Below are 23,919 nucleotides of genomic sequence, written 5' to 3'. Positions count from 1 at the left end.
CCGTTTAGAGCTCAGGTCATCTCGCTCTCTGCTCTTCCTCCCTCGGCGGACGAACCAGAGCTGCAGCTACTCTGCCCAGTCAGGGCATTAAGGACCTACATAGACCGATCACAGTCTTTCAGACTGTCGGATCAGCTCTTTGTTTGTTTTGGCGGCCGCACCAAAGGGTCTCCGGTCTCGAAACAACGCATTTCCCGTTGGATAGTGGATGCTATTAACCTGTGCTACTCCTCACTGGGCACTAATTGCCCCATAGGAGTCAGGGCCCACTCCACTAGAGGAATGGCTTCCTCGTGGGCTTGGTCCAACGGAGTTTCCATCCAAGACATCTGTGAGGCGGCCGGCTGGTCTTCGCCGTCCACCTTTGTCAGGTTCTATCACCTCGATGTCCCGACCTTACAAGCTCGGGTCCTGTCGGTGTGATTAGCGGCTTCCAACAGGTCCCGCTTCACGCCACCATAGGAAGTATCTTCCTTCAGTGTAACCATGGGTTCGGTTAGGCTTTGCCTCCGCTTGTCCTTTTTGCCCCCCTCTGGGTGGCCAAATGCAAGCTATATCGTTCCCAGCCGTGGCACGGCGTGGTTGAATTCGTTCCCCATACGCAGTACGAGTGAAGTATCGAAAGGGAACGTACTCGGTTACTAACGTAACCTCGGTTCCCTGAGATACGGAACGAGTACTGCGTCACTTGCCGTGCCACGAGGCTGCGGCTCAGGGTCGTCGCTTCAGTCGATTGACACTGAAATCCTATGGCGAAACGCCTGCTTATATAGCCCTATACCCCGCCCATTTCGGCGGGAATATTCGCGCGCTTTGTCGCCATAGGCCGCGCAGCTATGCCGCGCCGCCATTGGTTCAACAACTTGTCTATGAGTGAACCAATGACGGTGCAGTTACACTGCGTTATTGAAAAAGGCTTCAGCAGCGGGGAAAAAGGGAGACCTTTCCCCATACGCAGTACTCGTTCCGTATCTCAGGGAACCGAGGTTACGTTAGTAACCGAGTACGTTTTTTTTCCCCCACTGAGTCAAATGAATATAAATCAGAGCGTACAGACACTAATACATTTACAGTATTCATTCTCTCTCTTTTAATCCTCTTTGTCTCATAGACCTGAACATTTTTGTTAAACGAATTGTTCACTTATAGAACCAGCCACTGGTGGAGCAGAACATGAGGCAGGATTTAATACTGTCATTCAATTTTACTGATGCAAAGTGCAGCAGCAGTTAGCATTGTACAGACATCATTGATAATTCATAATGGCTAAAATCATGACATGACTAACAATTATCAACAAAAAAATCTTCAGAGGAACTCAAATACACACTCTATATCCATCTTATACACTTTCTCTGAGATGTATAGCTCCTTTGCAAAAAACAAAGCTAGAATCTCAGTTATGCAGGAGAATGCATTATATTAGACAAATATGCACAAATATGATTTTAAATAAATTTCACAGCAATAGTCCCTGCAAAAATGAAAATCATGTTACCATTTATTTACCCATGTCATTTCAAAGGACTATGCCTGTAAAAAACAAAAATACAATCTTTTTAATACAATGGCAGTGCAAAGTGCACCAGTCTGAAAATATGAAAAATTACAAAAATAAACACCATAAAAGTAGTCCATTCAACAATGCATGACAAACAGATGGAAATGTAAGATCATTCACCAATAATCTTCCTTTGAGGAAGATTATCAGTGAATATCATCCCTCTCACACCTCCTGAGATCTGATCATTGAGTCACTGAGTTGAACTCTGATTCATGAACGAATCAGTCAGTTTTGTGATCAATTCATTGAAAAGATCAATTCATTCAATGATCCGGTTCTCAAGTTCAACTCACTGTTCACAACATGCAACAATGGTTCTTGAGTTTGTTGCCGGTTTTTGAAGATACGTGAAATTACATGACTGTGAGCAAATATGTCATTTTCATTCATTCCTCTACCCATCGCACCATGTCAACTCAGACCATCCTACTAATATAACGTTTTTCCAAGGAAAACTTGCCACCTGATGAATCTTTTGATACTGCCCAACTAGTCACACGTCTAAAAAAAACAGTTCTTTAAAGATTTATAAACTGTCTTCCGACAGACGTTTCTTTTTATCCCAGAGAAACGGGCAGACACCTGAACAGCACCGAAGCCTGGGAACATTCCGGATGGAGAACCCAGTCACTCATGTGTCTCTGATACGCTTGATCACAGAAAGCTCGGAGAGGCAATTGGAACACTATTTAATGAGGACGGTGACTCCCAGGTGAACGGCAGATTTAACAAGGAAATCTGGAGAATCTCCTAGTCTCATTACAAGGGAGAAAGACCACAATAAAAAGAACAAGAATGCAATGTTTTGTCTGGAAGGCTTTTTATGATGAAATCTCCAGCGGCCAACTAAGCTGTGAGAATTAAAATTGTCAGGATTTTGAGGATTTGTAAATTTGTCGCCCACACTTTCCTGTTGAATTTGATGTGATCAATGCGTTTCACGAAAAAATAGGGCAATGCTGGCCAAGGGAGGACTAAATATATGACAGCTTCATAAACCATCACTGGCAGTCAGAGAACTCCAGATATTCCAAAGGGATGTCTATGATATCATTTTTCCTTCTCCTTTTTAGGACATGATATTGATAAAGATCAATAAACCACAATAATGACCACAAGGTCCAAAAAAAGAATACACTTTCATTACTTTTTTTGAACACAATTAAGTACAAAGTGCATGACAAAGTTAATGACAATTTACATTTCCAATGATGAAGTTTATATACAACCATATTTCAAGAGAAGTAATTATGAAATTACATATAAAGATGTACTCAAGTCCTACCTAAAGTCCAGCTAACTGCATTTAAACTATAATAATATAAATTTAAACTATAATACATTTTCATTTATTACAATTAAGTGTCCAAAACCAATACATTATGTTCACACTCAAGTATATTCTTTTAAAGTACATAATAAGTTCTCTTTTATATGCTAAAGTGTACTTATTTATCACAAGGGAAGACATGGGTTTTAAATCCTTCCTTTTAACAAACAATCTAAAGGTGCTTTTCAAAAATACCCTACTAAACTTAGCAATCTGAAAAAGTCTTACCTGAAGAGAGAATTGTTGGCATATGTTTTGGCAGGACTATTGCAGTCACTGTGACCCTCGGGAATGAATCCTCTGTACTTGTGGAAACTGTACACCCCTTTTACTATGACTGCCACTCCTTCCCGAACCCTCTGGCGCAGTGTTTTCCTCCAGCGGTCTGTGATAATACTGATGACGCCCACTGGGAAACTGTCAGGAGGGGACACTTCAGGGTTCCCCACAGCCAGACTGGGGATGACCCAGATGTATCCAGGCCCCAGAAGCCCCACATCAGAGGCCATCCTGAACAAGTACTGCGCCTCCTCATGGGAACAGTACACTAGATATACCTGCGAGTCCACCTGCTGTAGAAGTCTACGTGTGCGGATGTCATTGGCCCCCACGGACATCTCAAAGCTCAGCACATCCTGCAGCTCCCACAGGAAGTAGCTGGTGTCCGTGAAGGAGCGAATGTAGTCCACAAAGGTCTCGTAGCCGGGATACAAACTGGTGATCACCACAAAGTTACCCCAGTTGTACTCCTCCATCACTTTGAACATTGCATTTATTTGCTGCTCTATAGAAGCTCCCATCTGGAGAAAGGTAGAGCCGTCAGCCTGCAGAATCAAGACAGAAGATGAAGGAACTACAATAATTCATGTGGTTACCATAAAGTTATTATTTAAGGACACTAAGACGTTTTATGAGATATATGCAAACATTCCAAGGAATAGACCTACCAAAATAACCAAACCTGAAGACAAATACCTGAAGACAAAATGAAAATTCTGTCATTAATTACTCACCCTTGTGTCATTCCAAACCTTCGTTCATCTTCGGAACACAAATTAAGATATTTTTGATGAAATCTGAGAGCAATTTATGAGCACTTTAATTACCACTGTCAAGGCCCAGAAAGGTATTAAAGACATTGTTAAAATAGTTCGCGTTGAAAAAAAAAAAAGTATTCTTGTTGCTTCATAAAATTAAGGTTGAACTACTGCACTCACATGGACTATTTTAACGAGGTCTTTAGTACCTTTCTTGGCCTTGACAGTGGTAATTAAATTGCTGTCTATGGAGTCAGGGAGCTCTCAGATTTCATCAAAAATATCTTAATTTCTGTTCTGAAGATGAACGAAGGTCTTATGGGTTTGGAATGACATGAGGGTGAGTAATTAATGACAAAATTTTAATTTTTGGGTGAACTAATCTTTTAACATGCTAATAACTGAGGTAAAATGTAAAACTATACATTCATATACTGTATAGTTTATACTCTATTAGTGTTACCAGATCCAGCCCGTATCCAGATGAGATGAAGGACCTGCATCTAGACATGACGATAATGCTGACGTTTCAACTAAACTATCCCCTGCGAAGGCCCATTTCCCCTTCCTTTCCCTATGTATAGATAAAACGTTATCAAAATTATTTGATAATGGTTCACATAGATCCATGGACACAACTAATTTTTCTGTATTATGCGGACCAGACAAGTAATTTGGCAAATATCACTTTTTTTAAAAAGACCAGGCTTCTGCGCACATACACACTCAAACACGCACACCTATAGAATAAACACGAAAGGCAAGAATGCATTAAATGTATTCAGTTTTCAGTAGAAAGGTGTAATTTAAGCAGCCCCTAAAGTAATAATTAACAATTTTTAATCAATTCAATCAAAAACCAGCTTTAGCTAGATAAGAATTTTCCTATTGTCACTGTGAAGCTGCTTTGAAACAATGTGTATTGTGAAAAGAGCTATATAAATGAAGATGACTTGACTTGACTTGTGATTGATAACAATATAAAAGTAATTTAAGCATTTCGGCAGTGTTGTGGAAAAACTAAAAGTAGCAACTTGCTGGTCTACTAATGTGCCAATAGCTCAGCTGTTTCCAAAGTGAAACTTTTCAATAACAAACTTTTTTAACAAGTAGTGCTGAAGTGTTTTTCTATTCACATTATACTGCTTTAACCTTTTGTATTGTTGGAAAGTTTCATTCATTACAGTGATTCATTTTGAACTAACCAATTTTATAAGCAATCAGACTTTCCAAAACTATGAGAGGACATTTTAAAGTCAATTTTTAAACTAATTCAGTCATAAATGATAAACCATTTCAAGTCTCTGCAAGAGCCTTTGAGCCAGACAAATATGGCTGTGATTGAGTTGTAAATTAAATATATATAATATTTACATATTATAATAATATACAGTTATATATTTTACAAGGTATTTTTTAAAATCCCACTCAATGTAGTTAGCAACTTTTGCTTGTTGTGTAACTACTATTTCAAAAGGCTAGCTTAACTACTTTAAATTATGAGTTGCTCACAGCAACTATTTCAGAATATTACTGATTTTTTGTTTTTGTTGATTAGATAAATGCAGCATTGGAAAAGCAAAAGAGACTTTTTTTTTGTAACTTTACAATAAGGTTCATTAGTTAAACATTAGTTAATGTATTAACTAACATGAACTAACCATGAGCAATACATTTGTTACTGCATTTACTAGTCTTTGTTAAGGTTAGTTAATGAAAATACAGTTGTTCATTCTTTGTTCATGTTAGTTCACATGCATTAACTAATGTTAACAAGATTTTAATAATGTATTAGTAAATGTTGAAATTAACATTAACAAAGATTAATAAATGCTAGTGTACACTCTAAAAAATGCTGGGTTAAAAACAACCCAAGTTGGGTTGAAAATGGACAAACCCAGCAATTGGGTTGTTTTAACCCAGCGGTAGGGTTAAATGTTTGCCCAACCTGGGTAGTTTTATTTAACTCAAATATTGTTTAAAAATTACTGTATCGCTTAAATAAAATTAACCCAAAGTATGTTGGAAATGAACATTTATTAATGTTCAATGAATAATTATTAAACAATAAACATTTATTAAATTGCTTATTAATAAATTTATATTAATAAAATATTAAAGCTTATTAATAAACATTCACACTTTTGTCTATTATTGTTGCCTCTAATTGCATCGCGTTTTTAATTTCCCAACTATTTTGGGTTCATTTTAAGCTCGCCATATAGCAATTTTTAAACAATAGTTGGTTTAAATAAAACTACCCAGCAGGTTGGGTAGTGTAGTTCATTATTAGTTCATGTTAACTAATGAACCTTATTGTAAAGTGTTTTTTTTTTTTTTTTTTTTTTTTTTTAAATTTCAGTCTTTTCCTGAATTACCTGCTCCTTCAGTTATGGATTCATTGCTGGATTTAAAACCAGAGGGAAGAGGATTAATTTCCCGCATATATTCTCTTATAAGCACCATAGGTCCACAAAGCACATATTTTGTTAAAAACTCTTGGCAACTTGACCTTGGTAGAGACTTTACTGATATAGAGAGGAGTGGTATTTTAGACAAAGTACATTCATCATCATCCTGTGCCAGACATGCCCTCATCCAATTTAAAATACTTCGTAGGTTGCATTTCACAAATTCAAAATTAGCTAGGATCTATCCTACTATTAGTCCTGCATGTAACAGATGCCAACTCTCACCAGCCACAACAGCCCATATGTTTTGGTCATGCCCAAAACTGGAGGGGTTTTGGAAAGATATTTTTAAGTCTTTTAGTGAAATGTATGGTGTCTCTATTCACCCTGACCCCCTGCTAGCTGTCTTTGGTACTACACAGCAAAATCCCCAGAGTTAAATCAACTCTGCTCAGAGTACATATGGTCCCTCTCTAAATAGTGTTGAAATCTGCTCAGAGTACATATGGTCCCTCTCTAAATAGTGTTGAAATAACACTGAAGCAGAGTTAAATTTATTGAGATAATTAAGCAATTCATTAAGTATTGCGCATTAGTGATGAACACCTGCTGTTAACAAGCAGAATCACTGAAGAAATAAGAAAAAACACAAGAACTACAAGTGACTTAAGTCACAGCCTTATTAATTTCTTAATTATCTCATTAACTTTAACTCTGCTTCAGTGTTACTTTAACACTATTTAGAGAGGGACCATATGTACTCTGAGCAGAGTTGATTTAGTTTAATTTTGCTGTGTAGTCCTGAAAATATTGTGCTTAAGGAAAGAATATATAAGGTAATCGCCTTTACCACACTGTTGGCAAGACGCTTAATTCTTCTTCATTGGAAAAAACCTGATCCCCCAACACATAGCAGATGGGTTAAAAATGTAATGTATTATATCCAGCTGGAAAAAATCAAATTTACTGTCCGAGGTTCTAAAAGCAAGTTTTTTTTTTTAAACATGGTCACCTTTCTTAGTATATTTTGATGATTTGCAATTTTCAGAGGGAGGGCTCTCTTAAACATCTGACCACATGTGCACCTACAGATTTTATGTTATTCTTTTATTTATATTTGTTTGTGAGGTGATTTTATGATTTTATATTTTATAATATTATTTTTATTTATTTATTTATATTTCTGATGATAACTTACTTTTTGTTTTTAAACCTTTCACGTTAGTTGCAACTTTGGAAAACTGGGCAGTTTAAGGCAGGTATAAGGTCACTGAGTCCTTTCAGTTATTAATTGAGTTCTTTATTTATTTATTTTCTTAATTATTTTTATTATTGCTATACCTTTTATAATATATGTGCTTTATACCTTGTATATGCATAGTGCTGCTACACATCTGTTGTGTTGAATGTTGGATGTCTTTGTACTGTTAGCTGTGTTCTTATAGTTAAGCCGCGCGATGGGTAATGGGTAATGGGTAATGGGAAGTGGGAAGTATTGTAGAATGTTATGTTAATTTTTGTTGGTTTTCTTTGTATACTATGTCATAAATACCTATAAATAAAGTACTCAAAAAAAAAAAAAAAAAAAGTTTTTCAAAAATCCCACATACTCCAAACTTTTGAAGTGTAGTATATGTATGTTTTTAATTGACCAAAGAATGAGCTTCTGATGAGAACCATAACTCATGCTGCTCTAAAATTGTTCTGCATTTCAGTTTTACAGGTTGCACACACATACAGAAGATCTATTGTAACTCAATCATGGTACATGGGACTTTCTCATACTATTGAAATAACATGTATTACTGAGCAACATTAACCTTGAAAACGTTCCAAAGTATGAGATACGAGAATTGGATTTACAACGCAAAGACAATTCACTAGACTATTGATCCTATCTGTACCACAACCACACATAGCAGACTTGATTTATTGCCTGACTTTCAACCATTATTCCTCTTTCTGTAATCCTATTGAATAGATTTACACTTGACACCTAATACTCGTTTATCCACGCAGCTGTTCAATATCATGCCGGTGTGATGTGCTCTTTGATAAAAATTATGCAATATTATATTTGCATATAAAAACGTGTGAATCATCACACATAGAGTCAATATCAAGCCACAGTTGTGCATGTAAAAAAACAAAATGATCTATTAAGTGCTGTTTTAATTTTACTTGCACTTAGTTAACTTCAAACAAGCAAGTGTCCTAATGCCCTACACTGCCAGCCGCATTTACTTCCACCGCACAGCATGAGATGACTCAAAGGTACCGGAGGAGGTGGTGTCCAATTAAGTTCCAAAGTGAGAAAAATGGGTGTGGAGGTCTGGGAGTGTCAGGAGCCGAGAGACATTCTCCCAAGACTCCTCTCTGACTAAGAGCTTTCCCCTTCCCTGACAGACTGATCCAGTGTCCTTCATATAACTTCTGTGGTTAAAGTAGGCTACCTCTTGGAGAGAGAGAGGGCTTGTGAATGTCAGGTGCTCTGGGACTCAACGGTCCTCCTCCTCTGCCAGTTTTCTTTCTTTAAGAAGTTATACAATCACCCAGACTCAGCTCACCTCTCCTGGAAGTAGCACTCAAGAGCCTCGGCAAGACCATTTCGATGTTATGCCATTGCAGTCAAAATATGCATTATGTCTGGAAAAAAACTTTCACTTGCAGTAAAATGAGATGATCCCTCAAGGACTATGGTAATGGGCATTACATGTGCACTTTGGGCATGAACTTAGTCCCATGAGTGCCACACACACCCTCAGTCAACTATGCAGACATGACCTTAAACCAGAGGTTCTCAACTCTGGTACTCAAGGTCCAGTTTTGCTCCAAACACATCTGAACAAGTTAATCAAGTTCTTTAGGATTACTTGAAAGCAATGCCTCTTTAAGGCAAGCCTCCATGTTTAGCAAAAAAAATTGCAACTTTGCGGTATGCAGGGTAGGAAACCAGAGGCCGATTTATTTATTTTTTTAATGGATGTCAATGGAGGAGAGGCTTCACTATGCCAAATAAACTGCTTTTGCAGGTGGGATTCAGTAGGATTGTAGGATTCAGTTTACTGAACTTCTCAGTCATTTTAAAGGTTTCTGCAAACAGTGATTGACTTTTGTAATGTCTGTAATGCGATTGGGTATCATAGCACACGTGATCTAAGTTAGCCGTTACGCTTTTTCTAATGGTAGAGCCATATCTCCCAATAATAATATCATCTCTGCTGGAAAGTTAAAGGCAGGATAATTTGTTCAAGGTTGGAGCTAAACTCTGCAGGTAAGTATACCTCAAGGGCCAGATTTGAGAAACCCTGCCTTAAAGGATTAGTTCACACAAAAATGAACGCTCTGTTATTAAATACTCACCCTCATGTCGTTCCACGCCAGTAAGACCTTCGTTCATCTTCGGAACACAAATTAAGATGTTTTTGATCAAATCTGAGTGAGGCCTGCATTGAAAGCAAGTTAATTAACACTTTCGAACAAGAAAGGTACTAAAGGTACTATTTAAAACAATTCATGTGACTACAGTGGTTCAACCTTAATATTATAAAGCGACTAGAATACTTTTTGTGCACCAAAAAAACTAAACAACGACTTTATTTAAACAATATCTAGTGATGGCCCCGATTAACTTGCTTTCAATGCAGGCCTCACTGAACCACCGGATTTCATCAAAAATATCTTAATTTGTGTTCTGAAGATGAATGAAGGTCTTACGGGTGTGGAATGACATGAGGGTGAGTAATTAATGACAGAATTTTCATTTTTGGGTGAACTAACCCTTTAAAAGTAGTTCACTCAAAAATTAAAATTATATAGTAATTTTCTTACCCTTTTTCTTTCCAAACGTGTCTTCCGTGGACACAAAAGGCAATATTCTGAAGAATGTATCAGTATTTTTTGTTCATGCATGAAAGTCAATTCTTCAAAGTCAACATTCTTCCAAATATCTTCTTTAGTGTTCCTCAAAAGAAAGAATGTCATACAGGTTTGGAACGAGTAAATGTTGACAAAAGTATCATGTTTGGCTGACCTAAACCTTTTTTAAATATATAATAATATTATTTAATATTTTCTGTGAAAAAAAAATGAAATAAATGAATACATTAAATTTCAGGCCATACAGGCTTTATCCACTGTCTGGAGCTGGCACCCACTTACAATCGGGGCTGAGCTTCCTTTTTTGTAAGTGCAAAAGTGATATTTTAAGCTCACTTTATTTATTTTGAAGGCACTTGGCCAATGACAGTGTCCCATGCGACTGGGAATTCATGAAAGAATCCCATACCAGATGTTTGTGACCTCCAGTCCAATCCATCAAGCTAGCAACAGCTTATTCAATTGCATGGGATTTATATGTGCAATATACATTGGTTTGTCTTGCTGTAGCATGACCAGATTCAAACAAAGTACAACAGGATGTTGCATATCTCAGCCTCCGCCCACCGCATGTCTATACGAAGGGAATTGTATAATCGCATCAAATTTATATGATATGATATGCAAGTATTTCTCAAAGGAGATTAAATGCCTAATCCACAATCTGGTAATGTGGTATGAAATATGGTTTATAGCTTTATGCAAATATTTCTTTGTGGCAGTTTTTCTAATTTGACATATTTAATATGTTACATATATCTAATATGTAACCCTTACTTTGAAGTCTAAGTCAAAATTAATCATTTTTTGTATTATAGTGTGCTGTCTGAAATATTAAAACTTTATTATATGAATGAGATTTGGAAATGATAAATATGAAGGATGCAAGAGATTCTTTTTAGGTTTTCCCTCAGTGCTCTTTAATAAAAATAGGAACATGGTCATTGGGCTGTTCAAAAGATTTGGCAAATTATTCAGGATATTTATATTTCATGCTCTATGGTTAAACTTCTGATGAATTATTCCCTACCAGAATGCTTCATTTTAATCCAGTTCTTACACAATTATCTGACATTGGAGACAAAAGCATATTTTTGGCTTTCTGTTCCACTTTATACATCTTATCATCCTTTTTTTTCCGCATACCGTGCAAGTCTGAAAGGCATTTGAAAATGACAGCTGGGCAGGAAGGAGTCATCCACTCTCTAGCTGGTATTGAAGATACTCATCTGTCCCATTAAATCAAGGGCTATTGTGTTTCTCATTTAAAGATATACATCTTTTGCCAGTCTAAATGCATAATGATTGTTTAACTGTCTAAAAAGTGTACTTTTTTCTTTTGTGGATTTCAGATATCAGATGCTGCAAAATCCACACAGTGTGCACTAATAGAGAAAAAGCGACACAACTGCACATGCCTTGAGTAATGCTTTTTCAAATTAAAGGATTAGTTAAGCCAAAGCCAAAGATGAAGGTTTTTCAAAAGTGAAAACCCAAAAATTCTGTTCAGACTGCTTTGTGTTATTTCCTTAAACTTTTCCAAGAGACAAGACTGTAATTTTTACTTCATTCAGAGTTTAAGCTGCCATTATATGCTCAATAAATGTACACAAAATGCCTTCACACGCTGTAGTCTTATACGCAGTTGCCTTAAAATGTGCATTGAACAGCTGTAATTTTATGTCATTTCTTGATGTTATTCAGAAGTATCCACACCTCAGTAATCAGTGGAAAATGGGACACAACTGTTGGGTGTTGGTTATACATCATAACACATATTGATTTTCACACCTCACAAAATCACTTTTTCACGCAGCTGTTCAATAGCATATCAGTGCAGGGGGCTCTAAATACACACACAAACCACATGCACATGCTAACGTTTGTCGACCTCGCAGCAGTTATTTTAGACTCGCTGTGTCTAATAAGAGCTGTGAGAACAGCGTTCCTGAAATGACTTCACAGATACCCCTGATTAAATCGTGATTTGATATTTGAAATAAATATATGAAGTTTTTCTGTCGTGCTGAGTTTGAACTGTACTCTGAGTTAGTACAGGGGATTCTGTTGCATTGTTGTAATTCTAATAAATTTCTTGTTTATGAATGATGTTATTGAATTTTATTGAACCTTAAGTGTTATGCTGGCACACACATTGATTTTGTACATATAATTACTGCATTTTAATTACATTTTCATTATGATTTTCTGTGTAACAAACACATTTCGGTGTTGGGGGCAAATTGGTGCAATTCAGTTCAATATGACAATTTTAATTCAAAAAGTTTTAGAAAAACAAAAAAACATTTTGGTGTAAATCATTCTCATTTTTTGGTGCGTAAACTGTCCGAATGCAACAAGGAATGATTCTGTTTTACAAATGATTTACATAGTAATGTGTTCATCACAAAGTAATAAAATAATTTGTATAATTTTTCTGATAAAAGCATTCATTTCAATGTGAAAACTTATATACAAAATGTTTTACAAACGATTCACACAGACATTACTTGTAAAATTTAATTACGGCAAAAAAGTTTTATGTATTATTTTCGGTCACATTCAATTTAATGTGACCATTTTGCATATGTTTTATGTTTAAAAAGCTTTATGAATAATTTGTACAGAAATTTGCTCTGCTTGTGTTTAATGAATACGACCCAGTGAATACAATTTTTTGTAGTTAAAAAATGTAATAATTAACTTAATTAAAATGTGATTTTTAGGTGATCCAAAGGCACTTTTTTCTAGTTCCAATGACAATCCTTTTGTAGTAATTTAAAGGTGCCGTCGAACGTTTTTTTACAAGATGTAATATAGGTCTAAGGTGTCCCCTGAATGTGTCTGTGAAGTTGCAACTCAAAATATCCCATAGATTTTTTTTTATAAATTTTTTTAACCGCCTATTTTGAGGCATAATTAGAAATGCACCGATTCAGGCTGCGGCCCCTTTAAATCGTGCGCTCTCCGCCCCCTCCCAAGCTCCCGACCCTATCACTGCAAGTTCACACAGCTAATATAACCCTCAAAATGGATCTTTTGCCATGCAGCATGTCTAATCGTGTAAGTATTGTATTTATTTGGATGTTTACATTTGATTCTGAATGAGTTTGATAGTGCTCCGTGGCTAACGGCTAATTCTACACTGTTGGAGAGATTTATAAAGAATGAAGTTGTGTTTATGAATTATACAGACTGCAAGTGTATAAAAATGAAAATAGCGACGGCTCTTGTCTCCGTGAATACAGTAAGAAACAATGGTAACTTTAACCACATTTAACAGTACATTAGCAACATGCTAACGAAACATTTAAAAAGACAATTTACAAATATCACTAAAAATATCATGTAATCATGGATCATGTCAGTTATTATCGCTCCATATGCCATTTTTTGCTGTTGTCCTTGCTTGCTTACCTAGTCTGATGATTCAGCTGTGCACAGATCCAGACGTTAATACTTGCTGCCCTTGTTTAATGCCTTGAACATGGGCTGGCATATGCAAATATTGGGGGCGTACACCACGCCTGTTACATAACAGTCTGTGTTATGTTGAGATTCGCCTGTTCTTCGGAGGTCTTTTAAACAAATGAAATTTATATAAGGAGGAAACAATGAGACTCACTGTTTGAGACTCACTGTATGTCATTTCCATGTACTGAACTCTTGTTATTTAACTATGCCAAGGTAAATTCAATTTTCAATTCAATGGCACCTTTAAGTGTTGAATGAATTGTGATCTCAGAAAATTCCCATTTCTTATTAAACCTTCTTCCTTTCAGCTGACAGATCCCTAAGATTCACCACGTCCACCTTTTCAAACACTTACTTTATGTGGAATAACAACTGCAGAACCTCCACTGATGCCTACGATGGGGATGAACGTCTGAGAGGAGATAAAGTCTAAGATTTGTGCCACAGCTTCTGAGTCCACGTCATCTTCAAACACCACTCCGTGGAGGCTCTCTGCTGCCATAGTCTGACAGATACGTGTGAGTAAAGCCCTGGGGTTAGTGTCATTCACCAGCACGGTGATGGGGTTCACTTCCAGGGGCATGTCTAGGAAGTTTTCTGGACTCAGACGGCCTTTGATCTCACTGTGGTGAGCCAAACCACTGAAAACCACAGCCACGTTGACCGAGGGAGGACCAAAGAATGGACGTCCCTGGCAGGGAGGCACTACATTGAGTAACAGATGAAAGAAGAAGAGGAGCTGAAGAGAGGAACCCCAACAGCCTTGAGGAGTGGCCATTTCAGCCTCCTAGAGCCTGAGAGAGAGAAAGAGAGTAAACACTTAGCATTTCAGAATTATTTGCCAGTTTGTAAAATGTCAGACTTGTTTATAATTTAGGTATAATTTAAACAATATATATCATGGTTTCCTCAAAAATATTAAGCAGCACAACTGTTTTCAACATTGATAATCAGGGCTAGACATTAAGGTTTTTTTTTTGCTCACCAGCCACTGTGGCTAGTGGTTTTCCATAGTTATCACTCAGCATTTTCACTGGCCACAATTTTGACATTGATACCATGGTGAAAAACTGGCATATATATATTTGTAATATTATCTCATAATTTGACAGTATATTATGCTGCTGTCACACAGACCTGATGCACAGATCCATTATACTGTTACACATGCAATTTCTTTCTCAACTGTTTACGTTCACTTAAGAATACTATCCAAAACCTGCATTTAGACATTATTTTGTGTGCATTTACAGAAGAGGATTAGGGCCAAGCAATAATAAAAAAATAAAACCCTCTCGAGATAAAAGTTGTTAAATTTAGAGGAAAAAACTCGTTAAATTTTGAGAAAAAAGTCGAGATAAAATGTTGAAAATAAACTTGTTAAATTACGAGAAAAAACTCATTAAATTTCGAGAAAAAAGTCGAAATAAAATGTTGAGAATAAACTCGTTAAATTACGAGAAAGAACTTGTTAAATTTCAAGAAAAAAGTCAAGATAAAATGTTGAGAATAAACTCATTAAATTACGAGAACAAAGTCATTAAATTACGAGAACAAATTCGTTAATGACTTTATTCTCATAATTTAACGAGTTTATCTCAACATTTTATCTAGAATTTTTCTCGAAATTTAACAGATTTGTCATAATTTAATGACTTTTCTCATAATTTAACGAATTTGTTCTCGTAATTTAACAACTTTTTTCTCGTAATTTAATGACTTTATTCTCATAATTTAACGAGTTTATCTCAACATTTTATCTAGAATTTTTCTCGAAATTTAACGACATTTTTCTCATAATTTAACGACTTTTTTCTCATAATTTAACGAGTTTATTCTCAACATTTTATCTTGACTTTTCTCGAAATTTAACGAGTTTTTTCTCATAATTTAACGAATTTGTTCTCGTAATTTAACAACTTTTTTCTCGTAATTTAATGACTTTATTCTCAACATTTTATCTCGACTTTTTTCTCGAAATTTAACGAGTTTTTCTCGTAATTTAACAAGTGTATTCTCAACATTTTATCTCAATTTTCTTCTTGAAATTTAATGATTTTTTTCTTTTAATTTAATGACTTTATTCTCAACATGTTATCTCGACTTTTTTCTCGAAATTTAACGAGTTTTTCTCGTAATTTAACAAGTTTATTCTCAACATTTTATCTCAATTTTTTTTTTGAAATTTAATGAGTTTTTTCTCGTAATTTAATGAGTTTATTCTCAACATTTTCTTTCGACTTTTTTCTTGAAATTTAACAAGTTTTTTCTCTTAATTTAACGAGTTTATTCTCAACATTTTATTTTGACTTTTTTCTCAAAATTTAACAACTTTAATCTCGAGATGGTTTTATTTTTTTATTATTGCTTGGCCCTAATCCTCTTCCGTATGTATTTGACTGTTTATGCACAATAAGCAGCAAAAAAGGTCTCAGTTCAGTACTGAGGTGGCTTTATGGGCTTTATACAAAATCTGCAGCAATGAGTAAAATTATGAGCAACACATGCAATCCCATGCCAAAATTCAAACCCTGTTTCACCAAAAATATTCATCCGGAGCAAATGAGATGAGTAAGTAAGGGGAGGTGGGTTTGTGTGTCAACTCGCTGTTGGAGAGATGAGAGAGTGAGAAAGCGCAGCTGGTATCGTGATCTATTTTTCAGAAAATCAGTATTGGAAGTGTTTCAGTGATATGTATCGAAAATCAATATTTTTGTTAACTACATTGCACTTAGTTTATTATTTTAGATACCTATTCAAAAGACTACAATTGAAAAATGTATATATTAATATAAAATTCAACCTGCCAAAGTGGCTAGTAAGAGTGACTGCATCACACACCACTGCTGAAATCCACTCACATTTGGTGGGTGTTAATGACAAGCCCTTTTGATAATAATAAGAAATGTGTCTTGAGCACCAAATAAGCATATCAGAATGATTTCTGAAGGATCATGTGACACTGAAGACTGGAGAAATGACCCAAAGTAAAACTTAAAATATATTAATAAGAAAACTGCAGAGACTTCTTTCAAAAACATTAAAAAACCCCAAACTTTTGAACCGCAGTGTACATTTATATATTTTTATATGGGGTGACTTTCAAATGAGCGACAAGCAGCAGTGATTATCCAGCAATATTGATTTCTGTGCGTTCGTCGTGAGATGAAAATAGGACACATATTGCATTGTTGTGAGCGAGAGTGACAAATAAAAAGCACAGCTGCATAAATCTACCTTTGTCCAGTGTTATTTATATGCACAGATGCACATATAATATCCTACAAGTGTCATCCACACAAAATCCAAACTCAATAAATAATTACACAAACTGAATGTGTAAACACAGTACCTACACGTAATTATTAGATTAATCTTAATTTAATTCTTGTGGTTTCACAGGCTACATTTGAATTGATTTCATTTTAATCTATTTTATTTTACTGATAAGATACACACAATACAAAATTATTGCCTCATTTAACATAAATAAAGAACAAGTGTGCTTTAATGTATAGTAATCCTGTGTTTAAAAACCACTCACGTGGTCTGAATGTCTATTTCTGTCACTCATAATCTCGGATTGCATGTGTTCTGATCACAGTGTGCATGAGCCTTTGTGACACAACAGGCCATTAGCAGGCTGAGTGGGAGGTTTACAAAGAATCCAGCAGGGAATCACATCTAAACTCAGCTCTCAACACTTCACAGGGGCCGGTCCCTGATCTCTCAACCCACAGATGGTGCAGGTCATTGAAAGCTCACCTTTAGTGAGAAAAAAAAAATTTGATGAATGCTTGTTTAACGATTTCAATTCACACCACTGCAAGTTTGTGAACCACTGATATCTTTACAGCGAACAGGTCTATAGCATATGTTGTTTGTCTTAAACTTAACTGACCATATAGACCTTAAAGTCTAGTAATTTCAAGTACGGGCCCCTTGGAGCGACCTCGGGTCAAGTGCATTACTAGTAACCATGGTGATAGAGCATGATAGCGATCTCAGTTTCTGGGTCGCAGCTACTTGGAAATGAACCATCAACCTTTGGGCTGCCAGTTCTGAATTTTAACCATTGGGTTACCGCTACATTTCAAAGTGTGTTACAGTACACACAAATTAAACTGGCTCGTAAGAAAGAGCAAGGACTTTCTTTTCAACAGCAAACTAAACCAGAATCTGATGAGATGCACTTGAATTAGAATCTTAAAGGTTAGGCCCATCCATCCATGCCACCATCTTACGACTGTGACACTTCAGCCTATTAAACTATCAGAGCTAGCTGTTGGACCATGGGCTGTAATTACTATGCATGATAAATGCAACGTTCACATTGTGATAGCTATCATGTTCCTTAAAATGCTCCCATGAAAACATCTGGCTGCTAATAAACCTAATTGCTACGTTAAGGCTATATAATTAGTTAAGAATGCGTGAGGAATCACTTTCTTTATGATGTGTATTGCATTGTTTTGCAACCGACTTCATTAGTGGCACTCCTCACCCAATATGGGACTTTCTGCACAAGTGGAAGACAGATGGTGAAGTAAGAATGGAGATATGCATTCCAATTGCAAAAGCAACAAAACCAAACACAAGACTTGCCATGAGAAACCCCAGACACTCAGAAAGAGTTAAAGCCGTCACGGTCTCTGTCCTCTCTCTTTCTTTTCCCTCTCTGTCTGCTTTTTTAAAATCCTCATTAAAAAGACACCGTTCAAACTCCACTCAATACTGGCAAAGCATCAATGAGCATATTTGTATGCTCGTAACTCAACGAAATCCTCACACTTACCCAAGCAGCGGAGTTAACATAGCAACAGCTGGGAGAGTTTCCAGGGAACATGACAGAGAGGAGTGAAAAAAAGATTGTCTTTCATTTCAAAAATATATGTCTATAGGGTGTTTCTTCAACTAGACACCTCAGGTCTTGTGGAGTTTGTTAAAACACACTTTGAAAACTCATGTCCAAAAGTTGATATCATGAGCATTCCAGCACATCTCAAATTACGTATTGTGTTTAATAGCAATAGCATTCTATGGTGTAAAGGACATTTTAAACATTTAAACGATATTATGTATCCTAAATAAATTATATTTTCACACTTAATTTGACTGGAAACAATACAAATATTCCGTTCACAGTTACGTTCGTTTTTCTTTGCTTTCATATTTCATCCAGGGTTATTATACAGTAGTTAACTGAAACATTTTATTAAATAAATGTTAACTAAAAAACTTTTATTTCAGCTAGTTGCCAAGGCTTTTTAGTTTAATTAATGTAAACAAAAAATAATAATAATACATTATTAAATTATTGCTTATTATTATTAAGTAAAAATTAATTAAATCGATAAAGACATTAAAAAACCTTTAACTAAAATTAAAATTAAATTCAAAATGGAAAATTCCAAATATGAATAAAAACTATAATAATATCTCAGTAATACTACACTCTAAAAAATGGGTTAAAAATAACCCAAGTTGGGATAAATACACTCTAAAAAATGCTGGGTTAAAAACAACCCAAGTTGCGTTAAAAATGGACAAACCCAGTGATTGGGTTGTTTTAACCCAACTGTTGGGTTAAATGTTTGCCCAACCTGCTGGGTAGTTTTATTTTACCCAACTACTGATTAAAAATTACAGTATTGCTTTCTTAAAATTAACCCAATCTTGAAAATTAACATTTATTAATATGTTTAATAAATGAACATTTTAATTTCATTTTAGATTCATTTTAAGTCAGCCATTTAGTCATTTTCAAACAATAGTTGGGTTAAATAAAACTACCCAGCAGGTTGGGCAAACATTTAACCCAACAGTTGGGTTAAAACAACCCAATCGCTGGGTTTATCCATTTTCAACCCAAATTGGGTTGTTTTTAACCCAGCATTTTTTTAGAGTGTATGGATAAACCCAGCGATTGGGTTGTTTTGACCCAGCAGTTGGGTTAAATTTTTTACCAACCTGCTGGTTAGTTTTCTTTAACTTAATTATTGTTTAAAAATTACTATACTGCACGCCTAAAATGAAAATTTATTAAAATATTTAATAATAATTAAATAATAAACATTTATTAAATTGCTTATTATTAAATGTTCACCTTTTGATTATTATTGTTGCTTCTATTAATTATGTGTCTGATTTTTAATTTCCAACCTTTTTTGGGCTCATTTTAAGCCAGCTATATAGTAATTTTTAATCATTAGTTGGGTTAAAACGACCCAATCGCTGAGTTTGTCCATATTTAACCCAACTTGGGTTGTTTTTAACGTTGGTTAATCATTATTTTATTTATGTATTATCTTTATTTTTTGCTAAAACGTAATATGGGTGAATTCAGGTTGATTGGGACATTGGGACGCAGAAAGTGTCCTGAATACCCTGAAATCATATTTTATATTTTATTCAACCTACTTCATATTTTATAATATTGTTTCATATTTTAAGATATGAAAAAAAAATCTAGGTCTAGGACAGAGGGGGCGGGCGGTTAAAAAGTAGCAAAAATAAATGAATGCCTGGTGACAAGTTTCCAAGACACTTTTAATTTGACCTTATAACAAAGGGGGGAAAAAAGTTTAAATGTGTAAGTTTTAATAACAATCAACCCCTGGGACATAAGTGCCAATAGATGAAGAAACACCCCTATATTGGATGTCTTCAGAGTGTGTGTGTGTGTTTGTTGGCCTGCTGCACGTGACACTGTGAACAGCAGTGAGACACCTGCAGCCTTGCTTTGATGACAGCAAATGGAACACACACACACACAGTCAGGCTGCTGCACGATAATATATTCGCACTCCCGTTTTGAGTTTGTTAGATCTGCTGTTGATGTGATCTTCTCATGTCCTTTTCAAGTCCTCAGATCTCTTTTAAAATGGACACTTTGAAATGTCTTTGACCATAGATCCCATGGACAATCACATCACACAGAAAGAGCACGTGTTCTTATTTCAAACAAATCAACAAAAGAAAGAAAATGAAAGAGTTCATCAATGTCAGACAACAAACAGCTGTCATCTATTCTATTTTATGCCATCACTGGATTGGATTGGTGTCCTACTCATATCATTCGAGAAAATATAAACAAAAAGTTTCCAGCATTCAATTATGAAATAATATGAAGACAGAATGTCTATTACTTATAATAGTGATTGTGCAAGTCTGTGATAAACGCACAGGGGTGCCTGAGTTACTGTAAGGCACTTCCCTGGATTCACAGCATTACACGTAAACACGTCTCATCGCAAAATTTAATCTGCACCTTCCATGTAGATAATCGCAGATAGAAATATTTTCAAAGTAAAACACCAGCTGTGGGTGCCAGCTGTCCGTGCGGCGTCTGATGAGTGAAGCTGATTAAAACACAATGGCTTTTAATACATTTTACATCTACAACCTTCATATCCACCATTCACTTTAGACAGTAAACCAAACTGGAATTTAAATGGCAGTCAAATGAACAGAAATATTAAACAACCTCCACAACAAGAATGGGCATCAAACTATTTTGAAATGCATTGAAATTATTCGTTTGGACACAACAGAACTTTTTGTTTCCTCACCGCAAAACACCATATATATTCAAAAAAATCTGCTCTCATCCAGTAGAGTACAAAAAATATAGGTTTATGTCCCATCTGGCACAACTTCAAATGGTTGTACAAACTGAACTGATCACATTTTTGGTTAGACTAACATCTGCAACCATCAAAAATGACAATCAAAGAGCCGTAAAACATACATGGATTGTCATACACAGCAGCCAGATGGTGTGTTATATTAGCACCGAATTAGCATCGTGTGTGTTCTGTTGACGTATGTGTCCCCGAGGTAAAATTCCACCACAAACCAGAGTGTTAGCAAGTTTAAAGCTGAATTACATTTGGAGTTACACTATTGCTGCTATTTATAGCAACGATACCAAGCACATTCTCACTTCAGTGATGTTAACTCACACAAAGCTAATTCCTAGTCTCAACGTGGATTTTGATGAGTGATATGCCTGCTTTCTCTAATGTGGGACACAAGCCACTTGCTATTGTATTGGTGTTCAATCACACAGGAGAAGAGTGGGATCATGGCAAGTTTCCCTTTTAAGCTGCAGCCACAAAGGTTACGCCAGAATCCCTCCTGTCCAGATGTTACCAGCTGCTTTAACCACCGTGTGAGCAACCACTAAGAGACAAACTCAACGGACCGCAGACGCACACACACAAACAAGCATTATGAGCTAAGTATTTAAGAAGCAACTAATTTGCATATCTTGCCTACACAAACCTTAAATTTGTCACAAATAAAGCTAGACAGGTTCACTGAAACTGCATAAAGCAACTCTTTTAAAAACAGATCACATGCTTATTTAGTATTCCACTCAAATCCGATGCATGCTGTATACATTTTTAACAGTGATCCAAGGTTAGAGAGCTCGAAATGTCACGGTCGGAAAACACATTAGTGTTTCTCAAATCTGCATGTATCACATATCCACTGACTTTCTCAAACCTCTGTGATCTGACCGGTTCAGCCATAATCATACAGGTTTCAGTGAGTCTGCTATAAAACAAAAAAACGATTATGACATTGAAATACAGATGGTAGCCTCACCAGTGCCAGCATTTGTAACCTGTGTGGCGGCACAGACGGAAACGGATGTTAATAGTGATGTATTAGTCACACTCCAAACAGTTGTGATTGGACATTAACGGATGTGCTTTTCGGCAACAATCACTGGGTCAGTCTTATGAATGCCAAGAGGGGCTGGAGTGTCTGTAATAAATAAATCACAATAACATGTCAGACCTTTCGAGTAGGCTCTCGTTTTCTCTTGAGACAAAACCACACACACACCAACAGATGATGCTTGAGTGATAAATGACTCAGAATGTACATACTTTGACTCTATCGTTCACTTTCTATCACTTCTAATCTATTTTGCATTATGGCGACAAATTGAAATGTATGAATAAATAAATACGCACATACTGTACATATGTCAACGGTAAGCCTCGTTTTGTCACTGTCATACACACACTTTACAGGACGTCACATTCTATTTGTGAGGAAAATAAATCATCAGAAAAACATCAAGACAGCCAGAAAATCAATTTCCTTTCTTTGACCTTGGCCAATCTCAAGTCTCCAATATATTTGGTAATACTTTAGAATACTGTTCGGTTATTAACCAATAACTACACAGGAACAAATATTTAACGCAATATGGTAACACTTCATTTTACAGTGTCGTTGTTGCACGTTACATGTAGTTACTGTTGTAATAACTATACATTTACATGCAATTAACCCTAAACCAAACCCTCATCCTAACCCTAACCCTATAGTAAGTACACGTAGTTGGGTAATTATTATTACTCAGCTCTTAAATGTAACACATACACCTTAAAATAAAGTGTAACCCGCAATATTAACATTCTAGTAACTGCTGTTTAAGTAAGAGCGCTCAGTTGAATGAGGTAGTTCACTATTAGCTAATTATTAACTACTATTTTCAGGACTTCTAAGAACTATTATGTTCAGGTTAATAATTAATGTGAATGATGCATAATGTATAAATAATTCTAAAGTGAAGATCATGGTAACCCACTAGTAATGACTCAAGTATACTACCAAATCCTTCAGATGGTCATTTGGTAACACTTGATGGATTTAGTAACACTTGAGTCATTACTAGTGGCTTACCATGATCTTCACTTTATAATACTGTTCCAAATAATTAGTAATTACTTTAGAAGTAAGTAACACTTGAGTCATTACTATTCAAAACCTTGTAAAAACCTTAAAAGCTTACAGTGACTTCGGTCATCATTACTAGGGAGTTATCATGCTTTTCACTTTAGAATACCGTTCTAAATAATTAGTAATTCCTTTAGAAGGATGTAGTAACACTTGAGTTATTACAAGCGAGTTAACTTTAGAATTAATTACATACACTCTAAAAAATGTTTGGTTAAAAACAACCCAAGTTGGGTTGAAAATAGGCAAACCCAATTGGGTTGTTTTAACCCAGTGGTTGGGTTAAATGTTTGCCCAACCTGCTGGGTAGTTTTATTTAACCCAACGACTGATTAAAAATGACTATATATCTGGCTTAAAATGAATCCAAAATAGGTGAGAAATTAAAAATCAGACACATAATTACTAGAGGCAACAATAATAATCAAAAGGTGTACATTTATTAATAAGCAATTTAATAAATGT

The 23,919-nt window shown here is 35.6% G+C and overlaps 1 protein-coding gene across 1 annotated transcript in view; it reads right to left on the bottom strand.

Annotated features, from left to right (window-relative positions):
• grin2cb (glutamate receptor, ionotropic, N-methyl D-aspartate 2Cb) overlaps positions 1–22,341 on the bottom strand; it is a 51,381-nt gene extending 29,040 nt beyond the window's left edge. Inside the window, exons 1-3 of the mRNA XM_067369283.1 lie at positions 22,309–22,341; positions 14,051–14,489; positions 3,123–3,718 (exon numbers count right to left, since the gene is read on the bottom strand). Of these exons, the coding sequence (XP_067225384.1) occupies positions 3,123–3,718; positions 14,051–14,473 (1,019 nt within the window). The 5' untranslated portion in view covers positions 14,474–14,489; positions 22,309–22,341. The remainder of the gene's footprint in view (positions 1–3,122; positions 3,719–14,050; positions 14,490–22,308) is intronic.
• Between the last annotated feature and the right edge of the window lie 1,578 nt (positions 22,342–23,919).

This window comes from Chanodichthys erythropterus, chromosome 19 (assembly GCF_024489055.1).
Source record: "Chanodichthys erythropterus isolate Z2021 chromosome 19, ASM2448905v1, whole genome shotgun sequence".
NCBI classification, from domain to species: Eukaryota; Metazoa; Chordata; class Actinopteri; order Cypriniformes; family Xenocyprididae; genus Chanodichthys; species Chanodichthys erythropterus.
Note: the sequence above shows the minus strand (reverse complement) of the source record. Positions and strands in the feature narration are given on the sequence as shown.